This window comes from Rana temporaria, chromosome 7 (assembly GCF_905171775.1).
Source record: "Rana temporaria chromosome 7, aRanTem1.1, whole genome shotgun sequence".
NCBI lineage: Eukaryota > Metazoa > Chordata > Amphibia > Anura > Ranidae > Rana > Rana temporaria.
The window spans coordinates 159309128-159331006 of NC_053495.1; the positions used below are offsets into that span (position 1 = coordinate 159309128).

Below are 21879 nucleotides of genomic sequence, written 5' to 3' on the forward strand. Positions count from 1 at the left end.
GTCCTTTTTTCCCCACAAATAGAGCTTTCTTTTGGTGGTATTTGATCACCTCTGCGATTTTTTTTTTGTGCGCAACAACTAAAAAAAGACTGAAAATTTTGAAAAAAAATATGTTTTTATTTTTTTCTGTTAATTTTTTTGTAAATAAGTACGTTTTCTTTCAATTACGGGCACTGATATGGCGGCACTGATGGGCACCGATGAGATGGCACTGATGGGCATCGATGAGGTAGTACTGACGGGCACAGATGTGGTGGTACTGATTGGCGGCGCTTGTATGCGGCACTGATGGGCACACATAGGCGGCACTGATGGGCACACACAGGGCGGAACTGATGGGCACTCATGGGCGGCACTGATGGGCACTCATGGGCGGCACTGATGGGCACTCATGGGCGGCACTGATGGGCACTGATGGGCGGCACTGGGCACTCATAGGCGGCACAGATGGGCACTCATGGGCGGCACTTATGGGTGGCACTGATGGCTACTTATGGGTGGCACAGATGGGCACTGATAGGTGGGCACTGGGCATGGATGGGCACTGTGGGGTGGCACTGATGGACACTGTAGGGTGGCACTGATGGACAATGTGGGGTGGCACTGATGGACAATGTGGGGTGGCACTGATGGACACTGGGGCGGCACTGATTTAGCTATGTTGCCAGTCAGTGCCCATTTGTGGGCACTGATTGGCATCTTTTTTTTTTTTAATGCTTTTTTTTTTTTTTTTTTGACAGACTTTTTTTTTTTTTTTTTTGACAGACTTTTTTTTTTTTTTTTTGCCCACCCTGGTGGTCCAGGGTGGGCATCCCTGGTGGTCCATGTGGCGATCCGAGGGGGGGCTGCGCTGATAAACAATCAGCGCGAACCCCCCCTGTCAGGAGAGCCGCAGATCGGCTCTCCTCTACTCGCGTCTGTCAGACGCGAGTGAGGAAGAGCCGACAACGGCTTTTCCTGTTTACACCGTGAACAGCCGTGATTCGACACGGCTGATCACGTGGTAAAGAGTCTCCGTGAGAGACTCTTTACCAAGATCGGTGTTGCGGGGTGTCAGACTGACACCCCGCAACAACGATCGCCGCGATGCGCGCCCCCGGGGGCGCGCAGCGGCTCAGAATCCTGAGGACGTCATATGACGTCCGGTCAGGATCAGACAACCACTTTGCCGCCGTCAATATGTCATTGGCGGGCGGCAAGTGGTTAATAGGGACAAAGAGAGCAATAAAAAAACTGATTGAGTTTCCAGTCTCTCTCCACTCCCTACCAAATGTAAAGTTTGGGCTGGTGTTCTATATTCATTCAACCTATGGCTTGTGACCACTTTTATAAGTATGCCCCTGTTCATACATTGTTGAAGTAGAACTGTCTCTGCATGTGTCAGTAGAGCAATTGCAATAATGTGTAAGTATGGCAGGCTTACCGCCTAAAGTGTTCTCTTCCATCACTTGAGGTCTGCACTACACTTCTTCACTCCGTTGCTGTAACTGCCATTCAATCGTAATCGTCTTGTAGGTCCAGAATCTTCTTTCTTCAGTCATTGACTGGTCAATGATCATGTAGATCGCTCATATGCACACAAGAATTACAGTATCCTGGCACTTAATTACTGAATCTTGCATTATATATAATGTCCAAAATTTTTCAATATCCACATTTTTTAATCTCTCATTGAAATTTACCCAGGTTAATGTGTCAACATTTTGTGAAATAAAAGCATAGACAAAATAAAAAGTTTAAAAACAATAAAATTATGAAATTACTTAATCCAAATTTAATCGTAACTTAATGACTTAGGTTCCAAGTAGTCATCATTTTCAGGAAACACAGCCAAACACACTGTTGGCATTCTTTCTACAGTGAAAATCCAATATTATTCAAAAGATTCTTCCTAAGAGCCACTTCACACTGGGGCGACTCGTCAGGCGACTCAGCCACCTGATAAGTCGCGTCCCATTCTATTCAATAGAACCGTTCTAATAGGAGCGACGCAAATCGCTCCGACTTAGAAAAAAGGTTCTTGTACGACATTGGGGGCGACTCGGGGCAACTTGCATTGACTTCTATACAGAAGGTCATTTTGCAAGTCGCCTCTGAAGTCAGGCCGCCTTGTCGAGTCGCCCCCGAAGTCGTGCCGCCCCAGTGTGACTCTAACACTGAAAAAGATTCTAACACAAATATGTTGCACTTGTAGTCTGCTTTGCTTTCACTTTTCTGTCCAGTTCATTCAAAACCAGCTCAATAGGGTTAAACTCTGGAGACTGTGCTGGCCATACCATGATTTTAAGCCTACCATACCATGATTTTAAGCCTACCATCTTGTTGTTTTCTTCTAAGGTAGATCCGACATAGCTTGGGCTATTATTTTCCTGTACAATAAGCCCCTGACCAATTATCATAGACCAAAATGGATATTGCATGGTGCTGCAAAATGCTGTGGTAAACCAGTGCCAATCACCCTCCGAAAGAGCACTAGATAATAACTTTTCCCTAACTGTTTGATAGGTGGTATCGCACACTGGAAAATTACCATTTCTCCTACTCAGAGGTGTACAGAAACCTTACCTGATATACAAAAACATCAAATTATGATTAATTGGTCCATAAGACCTTGTTTCAGTCTTCAGTTAATCCACTGGCAGTAGTTCCTGGCCCAGGCATGCCTCTTTCCTATTTTGGCATTTTAGCAAGGATTTATTTTCTTTTTTCTTTTTCAATAGCAATGATTTCTTATTTCTTATATATTACATTTTTTTGTTATATTTCGTTTTTACAGTTGTAAATGCGACTAACCTTTTAAAATGACACACTCACAAATATATATATACAGTAGATTTTGAGACACTATTATTTCATGTCTGTTCCAGTTCCAGAAGACATCACTGCCACATGTGTTATCCACACTGACTCACCTCTAGTGTGCACGAGACCAGGTTCCTAATATATTTACTAGTACCAGGTTAAAGTTGTACCAAATGCTTACTTTTTTTTTTTTTTTTTTGCACAGACCAGCCCCAATCCTTCTTTTATTGTATGCCTTGCCAGAACTCCTGGCTCTGCCCTCCATCAAATAGCAAGAAGCATGCTATGGGGGGGCACTCGTGCATGCTCACTCCCAAGCCCTGCTCTGTGTGTCTATAAGGCTTGGCCCTTTCCCCCATTACCTCCTCACAGGCTGTCTCTGAGCCAATGAGGAGGCAGAGAGCCAGAGCATCAACAGCTCTCATGCACATCGCTGGATCGAGATCATGCTCAGGTAGGTATTCGGGGGGGGGGGGGGGACTTTCAGCCTCTATAGACACTTTTAAAGAGCTTTCTGTAATCACCATGCCATTCTGTAGACTGGTGTTCACAAATAAGAACCACCTTTGTGTTCCTGCAGAGGAGATGCAAGTATCAGCAGGTTAGACTAGGAGTGAACCAGATTATCACATACCTAGTAGCAGAGCCTGATATGATGAGGAAGGCCCCTGATAGTTTAGACAGGAGGCGCAGTGCAGTGCATAGTGGCACGAGTGCCTGTAAGTCTTGCTAGAAGTAGGGCAGGTGTCTTTGCTGGGCAGGAGAAGTCATCATATGGCAAAGTAGCAAGGTCAGGCAGCCTGGGTCATTCACAGACGGAATGGATTGGGTACAGGGCACAGACAGTTACATGGTCAGGAAACCAGCCAGGTCTGGAACTGATCAGTGAAACAGAAGCCAAAGGAACAGATAGAATCGGAGGTCAGAGGACAAGCAGAGGCCAATGCAGGTGGAGTTCAGAGAATGGTCAAGACAAACCGGGTCAGCAACTGAAAACAGGATACAGGTTCACAGGATCACAAGTTACACCGGAGGCTGAAGACAAAGCAGCACTATTCCTGAGCACTGGCTGAATTGAATAGTCTGCTTGGCTCCAGCATCTGTCACAGGTGCACACGCACGAGTTCACGCATGCGCATATGTATTAGTCAGTGCCCAATTATTCTGAGCACGAAAAGGAATATGTTTTAGCCTGTACACAGAAGTTTGTCCAGAGGAGTTATCTTGTCTGCTGGTATGCACATCTTGACACTGATACTTGAATGGTAAAAAGTAAAAAATATATACTTTGTTTCTTACAGCTGTTAAAATGTGCAGGTGTATTGATTCTTTGTCTTTGTCATGTATGTTTACAAATAATCTTAACATTTTTTGTTCTTCACAGATGATTGACCAGGGTTTGATCTTACATGAAGGTTCATACTTCCGTGATCTCTGGAATATCTTGGATTTTGTCGTTGTCGTGGGCGCATTAATAGCTTTTGCTTTGGCGTATGTATTGAGAAACCTTTCTTTTCCTGTATGTTTTAAATTCTTGAAAAAAAAATGCCATTCTGGTATTTTCCCTCTTTTTTCCACATCTATTCTTATATGGTGCCTTCTCTTGCTTTCTATTTCCACCCATTCTTCTTATTTCTTGGATAAACACAGGAATGTTTTGGGGTAAATATGAACTTGTCTTGTGAAGAAGCCATTGTGAGCTTTTGTATTGTCAACATACCGCAGACATTATATTGTTTTTGTGTCTCTGTTATCTCACCGTAATCCTTGAAAACACACTCCCAGCTTAAGCTACCTATGGATGTTAGATGGAAGCTAAATGTTTGGAAACCATTAAAATGACTAATGATACTTCCCCTGCCAAGCAGCCCAAAGATATTTATATGCTACAGGCCTGGTAGTCTATGTGCCCTGCAGAAACTACTTCAGTGCCACTCTTATCTCAAGGAAACAAAAGGCCATTCGGTTTTCAATAGCCATCATAACAGAAATTAATCATAAAAAAGGCAATTAAAAAAATAATTAATTCACATTTAATGAATCATGGCATGCCGTACCAGGATTTCACTTATTAACAAATAATATGGAATAAAAACTGAACTCCAGGCAATCATCTAACTGCATAGTTGGAATTCATGTACAGCTTGAGAGCTTTTTTACCTTCCAGAGTTTGTACTTTATTTTTAATAAACACAAAACTGCATTAATTGGCGTTTTGTCTACCTGGACCCCAGCTTTAGGTATGGATGGATATACTGTATATGAGTAATATCAATAATCTGATCATTTATTTGGATACATCAATATGGAGATTAACACATGAATGAGTCAGAAGTTTTTAGCATTGCTCACAAAATTAATTTCAGTTGAAAAATAGTTAAAACCCATATTAAATGTGCATGTGTTGGAGTTCAGTTGTCAGCATCGTTGGATTACAATGTTGCATTGGATTTGGTGGTATGTTAATCTGGAAGGTGAAAAACAATAGCCTCCTGTGCTTTTGTTCTTGATGATAAATATGTGAAAAAGCATAATGTATTACATAATTTGAATATGCCTTTCACCAAATTTTGGCCTGACTATGCCCCACAAGCCCTGAAATTGAACAGCCCTGCAATAGAGTTTTGACTAAAAAATATGTTCTATATACTTTCTCTTTTCCTCCCCTGGCACCCTAGTCATTGCCTGTTCCTGATGATTTTGGCAAGATTGAACAATGGTCATCTAGTGTGTTTGAATATTTGAAGTCATGGAAGTAATGCAGAACAAAGCCTATTCTATTTCATTACAATAGTCGTCTCCATGCTTTTTGTACTCTCCATTGCACAGGGGACACTCAGACTACGTCCTTGCTCTGTGTCTGATATAGATGTTTCTGGCAGTCATCTTGTTTGGATATATTATGTGGACAGGCAAGTCAATCCATTCCCTCCTCTGTGTTATTTGTAATTTACTTGTGGTTCATCTCTTAGGACTAACAAAGGCCGAGACATCAAAACCATTAAATCTTTACGTGTGCTACGGGTGCTTCGTCCATTGAAAACCATCAAGCGTCTCCCCAAGCTGAAGGTAACAAGCAAAATAGAGTGTCAGAAAGGGATTTGAGGCATTACTTATCAAAGTCTTGCAGGTTTAAAACCAAGGCTCTGTTGGTGCGCTTGGATAAATTACTTTAAACAGAAATGCTTTATAAGGATATATCTGGTGCAGGGATTGTTCTTGATGTAAATTTACAAATTCTTTAGTCACGGCATTAGCATATTTCTAAGCAGGGCCTTAATTTTATGATGTTTGTTCTCTTGAACTCTAAACGGTGAAAATAAACTTTATACTGAGGTAGGATGTAAACTCGACTTGGGGAAAGTCATAAAGCAGACCAGTGCTTTGCCCATTCAGATGCCAATCTGTCTGCTTTAATCCAAACCTGTTGCTTTGTCCTGCATGTGCAAAGCACAGATTTAAAGTGGTTGTAAACCCTTACACGTACCCGTGAAGAGACTGGCCTCAGATGAAATCCTATATAGAAGGATGTGTTTCATAGAGATGAAACACATCCTTCTGTTTATCTGCAGTGTATGTGAATTTATAAGGCTTGTCTGAGCTGTCAGAAAAAAGGGGGTGGAGAGTAGAAACTGAGCTGATTGGAGGGAAGGGACATACACCCCTTCACACAGCACACAGGAACATAGATGAGACTGTCAATCACAAGCTGTGTGCTGGAGATCCCTCCCTGGCACATTTTTCTCTTTTGTCAGGAAAACCTGTCAGAAGTGACTAATTCAGATAGACAAACTAAGCAGCCGACAGAAATTACACTTAGTGCTCTGGTTTGAGACAAGAATACTATAGAGGGATATGCTTTGTTAATTTTTCATGTCTGAGGTTTACAACCACTTTAAGTTAAATGATTGTACATACGCTATAAATGGACTTACGGTAGGCATCACTCTATTGTAATATAGTTAAAGTCGTTTTAAACCCTCAGCATTAGCTTAAACTAGAAGTCCACCCTAACACTTAAATCTCTAAATCTACAGGCATGCACAATCTAAGACTAACTTATCTAGTCTTGTAAAGAAGAAATCGCTTTACATACCTTTTTTAAAGCTGGTCCGGTCCCATGCTAAGCTGTCAGCGGCGGCTTCTCTGTGTAGGCGGGTGAACAGGAGGCAGCCAACATCGAAAGCCCCATAGTAACTCTATGGGTGAGATCAGTTCCCATTAATTTCCCAGCCTTTGTCGGCTGTCTGCTCTGCAGAGCTCTACGCTGGAGACCGGACCGGAGCAGGTTCATCACTACACATACTTTTTTTTAAGCCGCCCCAGTGCAGTCTCCAATGGAGAGCTCTGCAGAGGAGACAGCCTACAATGGCTGGGAAATTAATGGGAAGTGATTTCACCCATAGAGTTACTATGGGGCTTCTGATGTCGGCTGCCCCTCCTGCATACGCCTCCACAGAGAAGCCGCCGCTGACAGCTCAGCATGGGACTGGACCGGAGCGGCTTCAAAAAATGTTTGTATAGCGATTTCTTTTTTACAGGGCTAGATAGGTTAGTCTTAGATCGTGGATGCCTGTAGATTAAGAGATTTTGGTGTTAGGGTGTACTTCCACTTTAACAGATTGAGCACAATAAAATAAGCATTGCTCAGTAAAATATTTGTTAAAATCTTTACCCCAATTCTTTCTTACGAAGAGAGAAAACATTTCCCTTGCTGTCTGCCTGGAAAGGCGAGTATTCCTCTTTTTGTTATGATGTTCTATGTGGTTATTTTGGTTTAGTGGCTTCCAGCTAGTGACAGGGTCATTTTAATAACTAATACAACTGACCGTATAAGTGCTCAATCAACATATCTAAGAAATACTTGTCCTTTCATAATGCTAAATACAATGTTCCTTTTCCTTGTGAAAACTGAATATGTGATTTTCTCCCCAGGCAGTGTTTGATTGTGTGGTTAACTCTTTGAAGAATGTCTTTAATATCCTCATCGTGTACAAACTCTTCATGTTTATATTTGCCGTCATCGCTGTTCAGCTCTTCAAGGGCAAGTTCTTTTACTGCACAGACAGCTCAAAGGATACAGAGAAGGAATGCATGTACGTCTGGAGAATTAATGTATCTCTGGGGATAACGTCCTCTTCTACAATGCAATCAGAAATGTACAAGGAAGTTCATATACATAATTCTTTCATCAGTGGATCATTGTATTACTGTATGTCTGCTGCCGTGATCTCACCATGGCAAGGACAGAGCACTGATGATATCCATATAGAAAACAAAGGATCTGGCTTATTACAGTTCACACCGGTGGACTACTGCTTGATATTATTATTCTATGTGCCTTTTAGCTGCACTGAGTCATAGGGTTTTTTAAAGGGCCTGTAATCCTGTACCATAAAAGGCGAGTTATAACACTCACACATATGTATGTAAAATTATCATACCATTACAGAAATTGAGATAGTATTTAAAGGGACATAGTCAAAAAGTTTGACTGTTTCTACACTTGGATATCACAAAATTCAACCTCATTTTTTGGCATCTTAACAGCATGTTTTGTTTGGGGAAATGCATTTAGTTTTCAAGTGTATTCTTCTTGCATTTAAATCAGTTTGAGATACTTTTGAGATCAAAGTTTATAGACAGGTGCATCTGACCTTCAGTTTACCTCCTTTTTTTGGAGAAAAGATTTGTAGGGCCAGATAAAAATGTGAATGTCTTACACTGACAATATATGGACTGACTGTGTGCTTCATCTGTTTAGAGGAAGTTACATAGATCATGAGAAAAACAAGATGGAGGTCAAGCGCAGAGAGTGGAAGAGGCATGAGTTCCATTACGACAACATCATTTGGGCTCTCCTTACTCTCTTCACTGTATCCACAGGGGAAGGTTGGCCTCAGTAAGTACCATTCCTAGAGCACCTCTATATTTTGAGTAATACAGCTGGACTGAATGTTTCCCATGGGACATGTGTTATCTTTTTGTGATTAGGGTTTTGCAACATTCTGTGGATGTGACCGAAGAGGACCGCGGTCCAAGTCGTGGCAATCGCATGGAGATGTCAATCTTCTATGTTGTCTACTTTGTAGTCTTTCCCTTCTTCTTTGTCAATATCTTTGTGGCTCTAATTATCATCACTTTCCAAGAACAAGGGGACAAGATGATGGAAGAGTGCCGGCTAGAAAAGAATGAGGTGAGGGATAACTTCATGTATCTTGACTGTGAAACTCGTATCATACTTACTATTCAATGTTGTTAAAAATGAAACAACAAGAAAAATCAAAAATTACATATATGATGCAGTCTTTCAAAAGAATTAAAACAATCATTTTTTTTCTGAGTCTGTTTTATTACTTGTTTATTCTGCCAGTTGAAATCATTTACCACATCTACACAGGCCAAGCTGTCCAAGAAAAGTGGTAGTTAAAGGGCTATTTACATAATTTTTTCAAAAGAAGAAAAAGCCCTTAGTTGTTTAAACGTTGTTAGCTGTAGTTGGACTTTAATCTATTTGTCTTTTATTCAATGCCCAAATCTTCATGTACATCTAAGACTAGTCTCCCCAAAGAGTTACAACACTGCTGTCCATTTTCACTGCAGACCAAAGAGCATTGTCTCCCAGTTAAAGCAAGTGAAAAGACAAAGGATCTACTTAGGGCCGGTGCAAGTATTTTTGCCTACATAGGCGAAGGTGCATTTTCAAGGACCCCTTTACATCTGAAGCCCCCCACCCCCCTTACATCAGGGCAGAAGGTGACTTTCTTACCTTACCAGCACAACAATAGCAACATGGCTGGAGTCAAGAACCGGGAGCTGGAGTTGAAGGTGGAGCTGGGAGGCAGAGCAGCTTTGCAGAGAGGAGGTTTTTCTCCTGCTGTGCAAAGCGTATCAGCGGACCTAGCAAATAATGACTGTTTGCCTCCAGTCACATCCTGGATCTGTGACACACGGCTATCATGACTATGCTGATCCTTGCTGAGAAATTTGAGGATTGGCCTTCTGGGGCTCGGGTATTCAGGGGCACCACTACAACAGGTTTTTATTAAATCCGAATCCCAGAAAATGGCTGGGTATATGCATTTTGCAGCCACCTATCCTGGCGCCCTAAGGCAGCTGTCTAAGCTGCCTTATGATGGCGCCAGCCCTGGATCTACTCACAGGATCAAAACTTTATAAAGCTATGATGCAGGATTTTTTTTAAGAAACACAAAAACTGTCTGCATTGTATATGTAATTTTTTTTTTTTTTTTTTTGTCCATAGCTTAAGGAAGTCTTTTTAAGGTTTTCAGACATTGAAGTACAATCAGCCATATTTGAAATAACTTATTGATTTGTGGAAATGTTTGTATAGCTTTGGGTGTAGCAGAAAAGGATTAGAACTGTTCTTTGGGTTTTCATTGTTGTCTGTGACCCTTTTGGGGAAATCCCCCCCCCCCCTTTACCTATCACAATGACTAATCCCATATCAAGTAAATAGAATTGAATCAGATAGCAATACCAACCTGCCATAGTTTCAAGCTCTTCCCCATTCCACAGTACAAAAACAGATTTTAGCAGGAGTTTCACTTTTATGATCGAAAAATATGGTTTCTATCTATAATTTGTAGATATACCATATGTGTCATAATTGCTCGTACATATACAGGTTTTGTTTCCTGCTTTACAGTGTTGCAAAGTGATTGGGCTTTACTATATACCACTGCTTCTTACTATCTTTCTTCGGGTGTCCATGTATACCTATGCTATCCACTGTTAATGTTTAACAGTATTTAAAAGATGTGCAAAAACAAGCCCAGTTTGTCTGCCAGGCGATCTTTTAACCAATGACATACTCAACTGATTTTGGACTTTTGTGATAACACGTATAATGTTTCAATTTATTTTAAACTACCCTTGTTTGAGGAGTGAATGTCTGTATCCTATCATTTATTTTACATTGTCAAAAAAATATATATTCTATGCATTGAGAAATGTGATTCTATCTTTTCGTAGAGAGCCTGCATAGATTTTGCTATTAGTGCCAAGCCACTCACTCGCTACATGCCCCAGAATCGCCATACCTTCCAATACCGTGTTTGGCACTTTGTGGTTTCACCATCTTTTGAGTACACTATCATGGCAATGATTGCTCTGAATACTGTGGTGCTAATGATGAAGGTAGGAACAAAGCATTTTCCTTCTATTTAACATTTTATTTATATTATTATTTATTTTAATGCAGGACTCATAATGATGCATGTTCTTTAGAAGTGGATTTTTGATATTATTTTTAGAATTAATTAATGCCTTTGAGGGTTTAGTCAGTTGAGCCAACGCAGCAAGTAAGAAATGCTGTCTTCATCTACTTGTGTTCCAACTTTAATAAGACTATTATACATTCTGAAAATTAATAATTTGGCAAAAAAAAATTAAATCATAAACTACTAGCCCAAAAAAACAATGAAATGTTATGATTAGACTATATATATATATATATATATATATATATATATATATATATATATATATATATATATATATATATATATATATATATTTCCCTAGCTATGTTGCCAAGATACTTTTATGGTATCCATTGTCACTGGAAAGCCACAATGCTGCATCCATCCATATATTTACCTTTCCCCTAGCATTACATACAGCATAGTGTTATGCTTTTCCTGTGTCCAAAAATTAGCTCATACAGAAGATAGCAGAATACAGAGCAGGGGAATTGAATTAAAATTCACAGGAGCGGTGGGGAATTTTTTTTCTTTCAGCAAACATCCAAACCTCATGTTTTTACTGACTCAGATTCTTTACATAACAGCGCCACCACCTTTACATCAAAGTCTCCCTTTTATATCAATGTCCTTACCACCCCTTTATGTCACCCCACCCTTTCTACAACAGTGTCCTCATCCACCCCTTCACAACACATTCCCCCACATTACAGTCCTCTTCACATCACGGCCCCCCTTTACATTGCAGTCCCCCCTTACATTGCAGTCCCCCCTTTACGTCACAGCCCTTCTTTACATTACAGTCCCCCCTTCACATCATAGCCCCCCTTTACATTGCAGTCCCCCTTCACATAACAGCCCCCTTTACATTGCAGTCCCCCCTTTACACTGTAGTCCCCCCTTTACATTACAGTCCCCCTTTACATTGCAGTCCCCCCTTCACATCACAGCCCTTCTTTACATTGCAGTCCCCCCTTCACATCACAGCCCCCCTTTACATTGCAGTCCCCCCTTCACATCACAGCACCCCTTTACAGTGCAGTTCCCCCTTTACAGCAGTGTCTTCTGTGCCCCCTTCACATCACAGTGCTTCTATTACATCACAGATCTCCTTCACATCACAGTCCTCCGCCTCTTTACATCACAATCTCCCTTGACATCAGTGTACTTTGTCTCCTTTCACATCACAGCCCCCTTCACAACCCAGTTCCCCCTTTTTTGTTATATATTTTATTGATAAAATCAAACAAAGTAACATGTTACATTGTACAGGTTGTTGCAACATAAATGGTACATTAACATTGGCTGAAAGCATTCATAAAAGAACCGTCATTATCCAATGCAAAGAACCCAGCATAAACCTTAATATGTTGAGTCAGGTCTCACGTTTTAGTATCGAATGTGCAGTATTTCAGACAATATGCAGGTCAGAAATTCTATATTTTGTTAGATGCAACAAAGCGCAAGAACTCGAGGAGAGATATTGGGTACTGATACTCAGCTAGGAGTACCTGTGTTTAAGTGCTCAGAATAGTTTGGTGCCACTCTCGGCAAGATAGGAGTTTGTAACCTCATGGGGGTCTGTGTGATGTCGTGAGAAGCTCCTATGTGGGGTATGCAAGGTGTGTTCATCTTCAGTTGTTTGGTGATAACGAGGATGTCAATCCAAGGGGTAGGGAGAATGACTGGGGGGGGTGCTGATGGGGGTAAATGAGTAGATGGAGGGGTGTCTGGGTAGTGAAGAGGAAAAGAGGGGGGTAGGAGAAAAGTGTAGGAGAGGCGGTGGGTGTGGAGGCCTATGGGAATGGTATTAGTGACCGACTCTTGCTTCCCTCCCTAGGAAGCTGGTTTTATTTGGAGTGTGTGTTCTGGCTTTTTCTTTGGGGAGGGGGCAGTAAATTGTAGAGGGTGTAAAGCTCTTCTAAACCATTATTTCAGACTCTCTATTTTACTAGTATTTAAATTGTTAAAGCGCTTAGTCGGGAAAATTCCGTCGTTGTTTGGAAGTGTGTCCAGCATTCCCACTTAATTCCAATGTTTTTTGGAGTATCTCGTGCACTTTCTTCCATTTCAGCAATTTTTTTTTATTCTTTCAAACCATTCCTTGAGTGATGGGATGGTTTGGGTCTTCCAATTGATGGGGATACATTGTTTTGCCGCATTGATCATATGCATCGCTAGTGATTTGAGGTAGGAATTGTGAGGTATGTGTGTGAGGTGCAGGAGAAACTGGGTCGGGGATAATTTCAGGTCATAGGATGTTACTTGTGAGGTAATGCGGTGTACTTCCTTCCAGAAAATTTGGATACGTGGACATGTTCACCCTATGTGTAACAGTGTGCAAGGATTTTCCTAACATCTCCAGCAGGTCTCTGGTATGGTGGGTTTGAATTTGTGGGGTAGAGTTGGCGTGCCATACCAGTGTGATAGTATTTTGTATTCCAGTTCCCCCTTTTTACATCACAGTCCCACCTCTTTACATCACATTTACATTAGTCAGCGGATCCCACTATCTTCTCCGTCAGCTACACAGACTCGTTCCGTTCATCCCAGAAAAATACACCGCAGTAGTGGTAGGTACAATAATCAACTCCAGGCTCGACTATGCCAACTCCCTTTACCTCGGTCTCCCAAAATACCAGATCGCTCGCCTACAAGTCGTCCAGAACAAGGCGGCACAACTGGTAACTGGAAAAAGACCCTGGGAGTCAATTTCTCCCTCTCTGAGGGAGACCGTAAAGGACATTGGTTGACCGTAAAGGACAGAATCACATTTAAGGCCCTCGTTCCTTGTACACAAATGTGTACAAGGAACCGCCCCCCAATATCTGTGCGAGAAAATAAAACACCACACCACCAATCGTGTTCTCCATTCTACTAACCAAAATCTTCTACAAATCCCCAAGGCCCGCTACAAGACCAAAGGAGAACGTAGATTTGCAGTCCAAGGACCTCGACTGTGGAACGCACTACCAACTAATATTCGAACGTAAGCAAATCACCTGGCCTTTAGGAAAAAACTCAAGACCCATCTTTTCTGAAGGCTAAATGGAAGGAAATGGATACCAAGCGCATTGAGGCGATTCAGTTCGCATTTGTAGCGCTATATAAGTTATTCACTCACTCACTCATCACAGTCACCCTTTCACCTCACAGCCCTCCCTTCATGTCCATGCTCTTTTATATCAACTCTCCCCTTCGCTCCAATCACAGCCCCTTCACAGTTCTACCTTACAAGGCAGGAGCTGGCCAACTATTTTTTTTTTATGTTGGTTGAACTGTTTAGATGTGTCTTTTTTCAGCTAAACGAACTATGTAACTTTTCATGTTAACAAGAGGGTGGCTGGTTGCTAGGACCACCCTGCAATTAATTTAAAAGGTAAAGCAGCTGCCACACTTTGTCCATCCCTGCTACGCTTTGTGCCTTCTGCCCTGCTGTGAGGATGACAGTGACAGCAGTAGTGGAGAAGGTGGGGGAGAGACCTGGAAGAGAACACCCAGGCTGCTAAGTGATGTGCATGTGTTGGTGTGGCTAGGACTGTGACTTGGTCTGGGTGCATACTGCAGTCTGCCATTTGGCCTGTTGTAGAGAAACTACACTATATTACCAAAAGTGTTGGGACACCTGCCTCTACACGCACATGAACTTTAATGGCATCCCAGTCTTAGTCTGTAGGGTTCAGTTTTGAGTTGGCCCACCCTTTGCAGCTATAAGAGCTTCAACTCTTCTGGGAAGGCTGTCCACAAGGTTTAGGAGTGTGTCTATGGGAAAGTTTGACCATTCTTCCAGAAGCGCATTTGTGAGGTCAAGCACTGATGTGGACAAGAAGACCTGGCTTGCAGTCTCCACTCTAATTCATCTTAAAGGCCATTCAAGTCCCTCCACCCTAAACTCGCTCATCCGTGCCTTTATGGGCCTTGCTTTGTGCACTTTTGGTAATATAGTGTATGTTGAAAATATCTAAATGACCCTATATAAACATAATGTGCAAAAGCCTACTTACAGAAGCTTTCCCTTTGCTCCAGAGAGCTGGTTAGGCACTGGTGTACTGGACAGTGCCAGTGATAAGCTGTTGCCAGAGTACCTGTTTTTTTCTGTCAGAAGGAATTCTTCTAGAGATGTATCAGGTCTGAAGGGTGTGTGATGGTAAGAATTGTTAAATAACGCTAAATAACGAGGCAAATTTTAATCTTTCATAAGTAATCCCGCACTATTTTAATTAAAGCCTAATCTTTGATATGGGAAAGGGAATAGCCGCTCCAGGTGGGAACCAAGATGAACCCAGATAAATATCCTCCATTGCAGACAACTCAGGTGCAGGCAATGCACTTAGCAAAGCAGGAACAAAGATTGTCTCTGGACAGCTGCACTCTGACCTGCTTAAGAAAAAAAACAAATATAGTGGGTTGTGTCTGTATCCACTCTGCATATGCAGAGCGGACATGGACCTGCCATCCGTCCGCTCCGCTCATTGTGGCCCGAGACCGGTTACCAATTTGCTTAAGTGGTCCTTGTGCTTCAAAAGGTTTGGAACCCCTGCTGTATAGCATGTGCTTGTCTCACTCCAGAGCACTAAGTGTAATTTCTGTCCTCTGCCTTGCTCCTGTGCTATAACCATGAGTCACTTCTGACAAGTTTTCCTGACACCAAGAGAAAAATTGTGACAGGGGAAGGGGCTCCAGCTGATTGACAGCCTTGTCTCAGTTTCTGAGTGCTTTGTGAAGGGGCTCTTCTCTCCAATCAGCTCTCACAGCTCTCCTCACTAATGTAACTTCAGCTCTCTGTCCCCTGCTTTTCAGAGATGAGAGATCCTGTGTAAATTCTGCACGTTGAATGAATGTAGGGGAAAGATGGCTGCAGATAAACAGGTACAATTGATGTAGGAGGATTAGTTTAATCTCTGTGTATCACCTGAGGCCAGTCACTTCACTGGGTATACGTAAGGGTTTACAATCACTTTAAGCCTTTAAGGTTTTTTTGTTTTTTGTCAATAACATTTGTATTGGTTTTTAATAAGAAAGTAAGACAACAAAAGTTAATGCGTACGCAACCACCAGAGTACAGCAGGATATACAATCCAAAATGTATCTTGAACACAATTATGACTAGCGATCAAGCAGGAATACAACTTATAACTGTGGTGCAAACTGTGGTGCGAAGAAAGGGAACATCATACAGAATGAGCAACAATATAATATAGGAACATGTGCATAAACTTGCTCAAAGACAGAGAAAAAATTAGATAGAAAAGTAAAGAAGGAAAAAAAGAAAAAAAAAAGCTAGCTAACCAGATAAATGTAGCTCTCAAAGCCTGATGCCGCGTACACACGATCGGTTTGTCTGATGAAAACGGTCTGATGGACCGTTTTAATCAGACAAACCGATCGTGTGTGGGCCCCATCGGTTTTTATCCATTGGTTAAAAAACTAGGAACTTGTTTTAAAATGATCTGATGGTTAAAAAACCCATAGAAAAAAACGATCGTCTGTGGGCACGTCCATCGGTTAAAAATCCACGCATGCTCAGAATCAAGTCAGCGCATGCTTGGAAGCATTGAACTTAATTTTTCTCAGCACGTCGTTGTGTTTTATGTCACCGCGTTCTGACATGATCGTTTTTTTAAACGATAGTGTGTAGGCACGACTGATGAAAGTCACCTTCATCGGATATCTGATGAAAAAATCCATCAGTCCGTTTTCATCGGATGAACCGATCGTGTGTACAGGGCATTAGGTGTTGATGCCATTTTTAGAGCTGTACGTCATGATAACGTTTCAAGCTAAAATTGTAAGAACAAATTATTTCCATCCATTACTGTTATGCCCCGTACACACGATCAGAAATTCCGACTTTTTCTTTTGGAATTTCCACCAACAAAAGATTGAGAGCTGGTTCTCAAATTTTCAGACGGAAAAAATTCCTATTGGAAAATCTGATAATCTGTAGCAATTCCGACATGCAAAATTCCGATGCATGAGCATGCAAAAATTCTACGCATGCTCGGAAGCATTGAACTTTATTTTCTCGGCTCGTCGTAGTGTTGTACGTCACCGCGTTCTTGACGGACGAAAGTTCAGAGAACTTTTGTGTGACCGTGTGTATGCAAGCCAAGCTTGAGCAGAATTCCATTGGAAAAACCATCCAACTGACGGAAAATCAGATTGTGTGTACGCGGCATTAGAGATTTACCTTTTGGTCATTCACATATTCTGAAATACTGTTATAACACAACAGTAGAGATATATAAATGTTATTAAACATTTTAATTTCAAATCTCTATTTTCCATCCTTCCTAGTATTATCAAGCACCATACACTTATGAACTTGCTTTGAAATATTTGAACATCGCCTTCACCATGTTATTCTCCCTGGAGTGCATCCTCAAGATCATTGCATTTGGATTCTTGGTATGTAACTGATACTTCACTAATGTCTCCTAAATTGTGTTGTTTTAGATGTGATGATGAGGTCGTTGTATATGGACTTAAGACTTGTTTTCTTTGTATTGATCAATGTGATTTAACGTGTCCTGTTTTTCTTTTAGAACTATTTCAGGGATACTTGGAACATTTTTGACTTTATTACAGTAATTGGTAGCATCACAGAGATTATACTTACAGACAGTAAGGTGAGTTGTTGTTGATTGCTTTTTGTCTTACTCGTAGTACTTTAAATATAAATCAAGCCTGAAGTACATTATCGGAAGCAAGGGGTTAGTGTCAGAGTGGTTTTGTACAGTTCTGGACTGTCCTTCTTTCCCTCCCTTCCTTTCAATATGTTAGTATACTGTTGTACTTGTTATTTTTCCTTCAAGAGTTTTGGCTCTTCTCTACTCTATCTCTAATAGCTGAACTACCACAGAGATCTGTACTGGTTTCTGCCTATTTCCAATGTGCAGTGCACAACTGGGAAAGTTAACTAGCAGCTTTGGCTTCAAATTCCATCTGTATCCACATGACACACAACTGAACATTTCTGTAGGTGAATTTTTACCATGCTTGACAAATAACACTACTAAATTCGACCACCGTGGGGTGGATTCAGGTAGGGGCGCGTAATGATACGGCGGCGCAGCGTATCGTATTTACGCTACGCCGCCGTAACATACAGGAGCAAGTGCTGTATTCACAAAGCACTTGCTCTGTAAGTTGCGGCGGCGTAGCGTAAATGGGGCCGGCGTAAGCGCACGTAATTCAAATGTGGAAGGGGGGTGTGTTTTATGTAAATGTATGATAACCTGACGTGATTGACGTTTTTTATGCACATCCCAGTGTGCATTGCTTCCAAGTACGGTGCAACGACGTATTGGTTTTGACGTGAACGTAAATTACGTCCAGCCCTATTTGCGAACGACTTACGCAAACGATGTAAAAAATTCAAATTTCTAAGCGGGAACGACGTCCATAATTAACATTGGCTGCGCCTCCTAATAGCAGGATCAACCTTACGCCGAAAAAGCCTAACGTAACCAACGTAAATACATTGAGACAGGCGTACGTACGTTTGTGAATCGGCGTATCTAGGTAATTAGCATATTCTACGCCGACAACAACGGAAGCACCCCTAGCGGCCAATGTTATATTGCACACAATTCTACGCCGCCGCAATCAAGTTACATGGGTGGAGGAAGCCTATTTTTAAAGCGTATCTGCCTTTGAGAATCGTCGTAACGATATGCAGGCGCGGATTTCAAATTACGGCGGCGTATCTGGAGATACGCCGCCGTAAAAGGTACGTGAATCTACCCCAGTGTTTATAATTGGATAATAATATGCAGTCACTATTGTTCAGTCATGTCATGGTTCATCAATATAGTGCTTCAGTGCCATGCAGGCCTACAAGGCATTCAATTCCTGCAATCGAACATATTTAAAGTGGAGTTCCACCCATTTAAATGTCGCAAGGTACAAAAAGTGTAGCTGCTGACTTTTAATAATCAGACACTCACCTGTCACGCGGTCCAGTGATGCGGGCGCAGGAAGCCTCACACCTCTCCCCCTCCTCTCTACAGCGCCGGCATTCTTACTGTGGGCACACAGCTGTGGCTTCATATTGCCCATGCGCGAGCCGTGAATGACCAGGCACTCTTCTGGGATCTGTGACATGTCCCAGAAGATTGCAGGGAGGGAGGGGGAGATGTGATCTTCCTTCCGGCACCGCGGCACTAAGGGAGGAGGTGGAAGCTGGGTGCCTGTAAAAACAGGGTACCCCCCTCCCCAAAAATGAAATGCCAGTCAGAGGATCACCAGCATTTAAAGCAGAAGTTCCCTTTTTGAGTGGAACTCCACTTTAATGCCAGAATTTAGTTCTCTAATTCAAGCAGTTCAGATCAACGATGCATCCTACTGCCTGAAAGCAATATAGCTCAGGAGATTCACTGAGAGCTGACAAGTCAAGACTGGAAGTGCATACAGCACTAATGATCACTAGCAGCAGTGTCCTTACATGACACAATGGTACATAACAGGTGACCCACAGCTTGGATGGGTTGTGGTCATCTATTTTCATTATACATTATACGCAAGTTGTCCTAACCAAAAACTTTTGGAATAAACCATAAGTTTATTCCAAAGAAACCATGGCATAAATTATGAGTGCAAGAGGTGAGATGAACAACCTTTATCCACAGGTATGGTCCAGAGTTTTTTTTTTTTTTTGTAACAGTATATTTACTGATCTAAGCTTATAGCCTTATAGTGAATGCATTTCAGCCAGTTCTTTAGGAATACAAAATATGATCAGTGGGAGGCCCTGTTGGACCACTCTGCCCAACGTCCTTTGATTGAAAATTTGAAGGAGCCAGGTGTAAAATTATCAGCCAAACAGCTCCTGTATCCTATCAGATGCAGGAGCTGTTTGTTGGCTGTCAGACTAATGACCACTGTTTGGCTGTGTGGATGTTGGAATCTTTTAGATCTCCTTCATTAAGTGTGCATGCTAAACAAAGGAAATCTGTAGTTGTATGATCCATAGAGATGGGCTCTGGCGTGTTCGGGAACGCAGTCCCAACCCACCTGCCCGATCCCGCCAGGAAGCCGACACTGCACACTGCTAATCACAGGCATTGAGACATTTCCCGCACAGACCGGGATATGTCTCACTGTCTGTGATTAGCGGTATTGGCTTCCTGGTTGGATCGGGCAGGTGGGTTGGGACTATGATCCCGAACATGCCAGAGCCCATTACTAATGACCCATTTCAAAAAATAACATATACATACATCTTTTAAAAAGTGTTGACTTTTAAATCTGGTTGTAAGATTTATTGGATCCAAGGTCTTTTTTTTTTTTTTGTTATACGATCTTATTCAGAATTGTCCTTTAATGGGCATAAGGTGCAGGTATGCCTATTGTACAAACTGTTAAAACCCAGCTATAAAGTGACCTCTCATGCATTGTTAATTGTAATGAATAGCTCAAGAAGAAAGTCTGTTAGTGTCAAGTGTTTGCACAAAACTCGACTGCTGCACAGAGTACTTGGGGCTAGAAAATTAATTACATTTAACATATGGGGTAAAATCCCATAGGGCTCATAGACATAGCGAAAATGTAATTGTTACAGGTCTTTAGCTAAAACACTGCTCATCATTTCAACACATGTTTACCCACACACACTAGGGCCAGAGGTAAGAATAAGGTAAAGTTAAATCTATTTTGAATGGAACATAAGTATGAAAGAATAATTCAGCTATCTGATTGGATTATTTATTTTTATTGGTTTAATATTCAAAAACGGTCCTGCCACCCTGTACCCACAGCAGTACCTGATTTGAAACATTTGTGTTGCAATTACGATGGCAAGAGACACATCAACTGTACCCATCTCATACAACCATAGCCTATATCACTATACCTCTTTCTTCTAAAAGGTGTAATGTGCACTGGACTGTACTGGAAAGGTGGATACCTTTGTGTGAGTTATTTGCTGTATGTGAAATGTACTGCTGGAAACAGGTGCTTAGATAATTATACATCATTTGCTATAAAAAAACAATTCAGTCACAGAATGCAATACTAGTCTTTGAACTAATTGTGTCTTTTATCTGACCCATCTAGCTGGTGAACACAAGCAGCTTCAACATGAGCTTCTTGAAATTGTTTCGAGCTGCCCGACTAATTAAACTTCTTCGGCAGGGATACACAATCCGCATTTTACTATGGACTTTTGTTCAGTCCTTTAAGGTAACGTGTCTATGTTTTAGAGTCTGGTAGAAGTCTTGGAAATTCATATGTGCTTAGATAGTTTGTGCAGAAGCAACTTCCTATTTGTAAAGTCATACCTCCACTTTCCCACTACAGCAGTTGCATATTGTGTTTAAATATGACTATGACCATAGTCTGACCTAGTGCACCTAACTACAATTTAACACATAACATGTAACACAGAGAGTTACATGACTTTAAAGCTTTAAAAAAAGAGGCAAGACTTCAGTTAGGCTTCCAAAATAAATCTGTTGCCAGGAGACTAAGCTTTCGTTAGTTAGTAGACTAAAATACTGTAAAAGACAATACACTGGTCTGCTATACCATTTTTTAGTTGAAGTTTCTTGTGTTGATTGGGTTGTTTAGAGGTGTTTAGGGTTGTTTTGCAGTTGACCAAGGAGATTATTATTCCACAAAGTGATTTTTCTTATTATGTTGGAAAATCTCTTTGTAAATGATTAACTGATTGTTCCTTTTTCAATAGAGAAAGAGGGAAACAAACTTGTGCAGCACTAGTATCTATAAGCCAAATTAGGAATTTGGACTTCAAAAAAATCATTCAAATTCGGGTAGATACCCATCTTTCTTATCAAACATTTGCTCATGTATGCCCACAATAAAAATTAATTATTTAATGGGGACAAGGCAG

At 41.4% G+C, this 21879-nt stretch overlaps 1 protein-coding gene across 5 annotated transcripts in view; it reads left to right on the forward strand.

Moving 5' to 3' along the window:
- The window catches only part of CACNA1E (calcium voltage-gated channel subunit alpha1 E), a 265360-nt gene that overhangs the window by 179352 nt on the left and 64129 nt on the right, over nt 1–21879 (forward strand). For 4 of the 5 annotated variants that reach the window (XM_040360246.1, XM_040360249.1, XM_040360245.1 and 1 more), the window contains exons 23-32: nt 4187–4293; nt 4453–4464; nt 5775–5871; nt 7738–7898; nt 8567–8704; nt 8797–8998; nt 10798–10962; nt 17325–17435; nt 17573–17656; nt 21084–21209. In XM_040360246.1, the coding sequence (XP_040216180.1) occupies nt 4187–4293; nt 4453–4464; nt 5775–5871; nt 7738–7898; nt 8567–8704; nt 8797–8998; nt 10798–10962; nt 17325–17435; nt 17573–17656; nt 21084–21209 (1203 nt within the window). The remainder of the gene's footprint in view (nt 1–4186; nt 4294–4452; nt 4465–5774; nt 5872–7737; nt 7899–8566; nt 8705–8796; nt 8999–10797; nt 10963–17324; nt 17436–17572; nt 17657–21083; nt 21210–21879) is intronic. The other variant, XM_040360247.1, reaches the window with a different exon arrangement.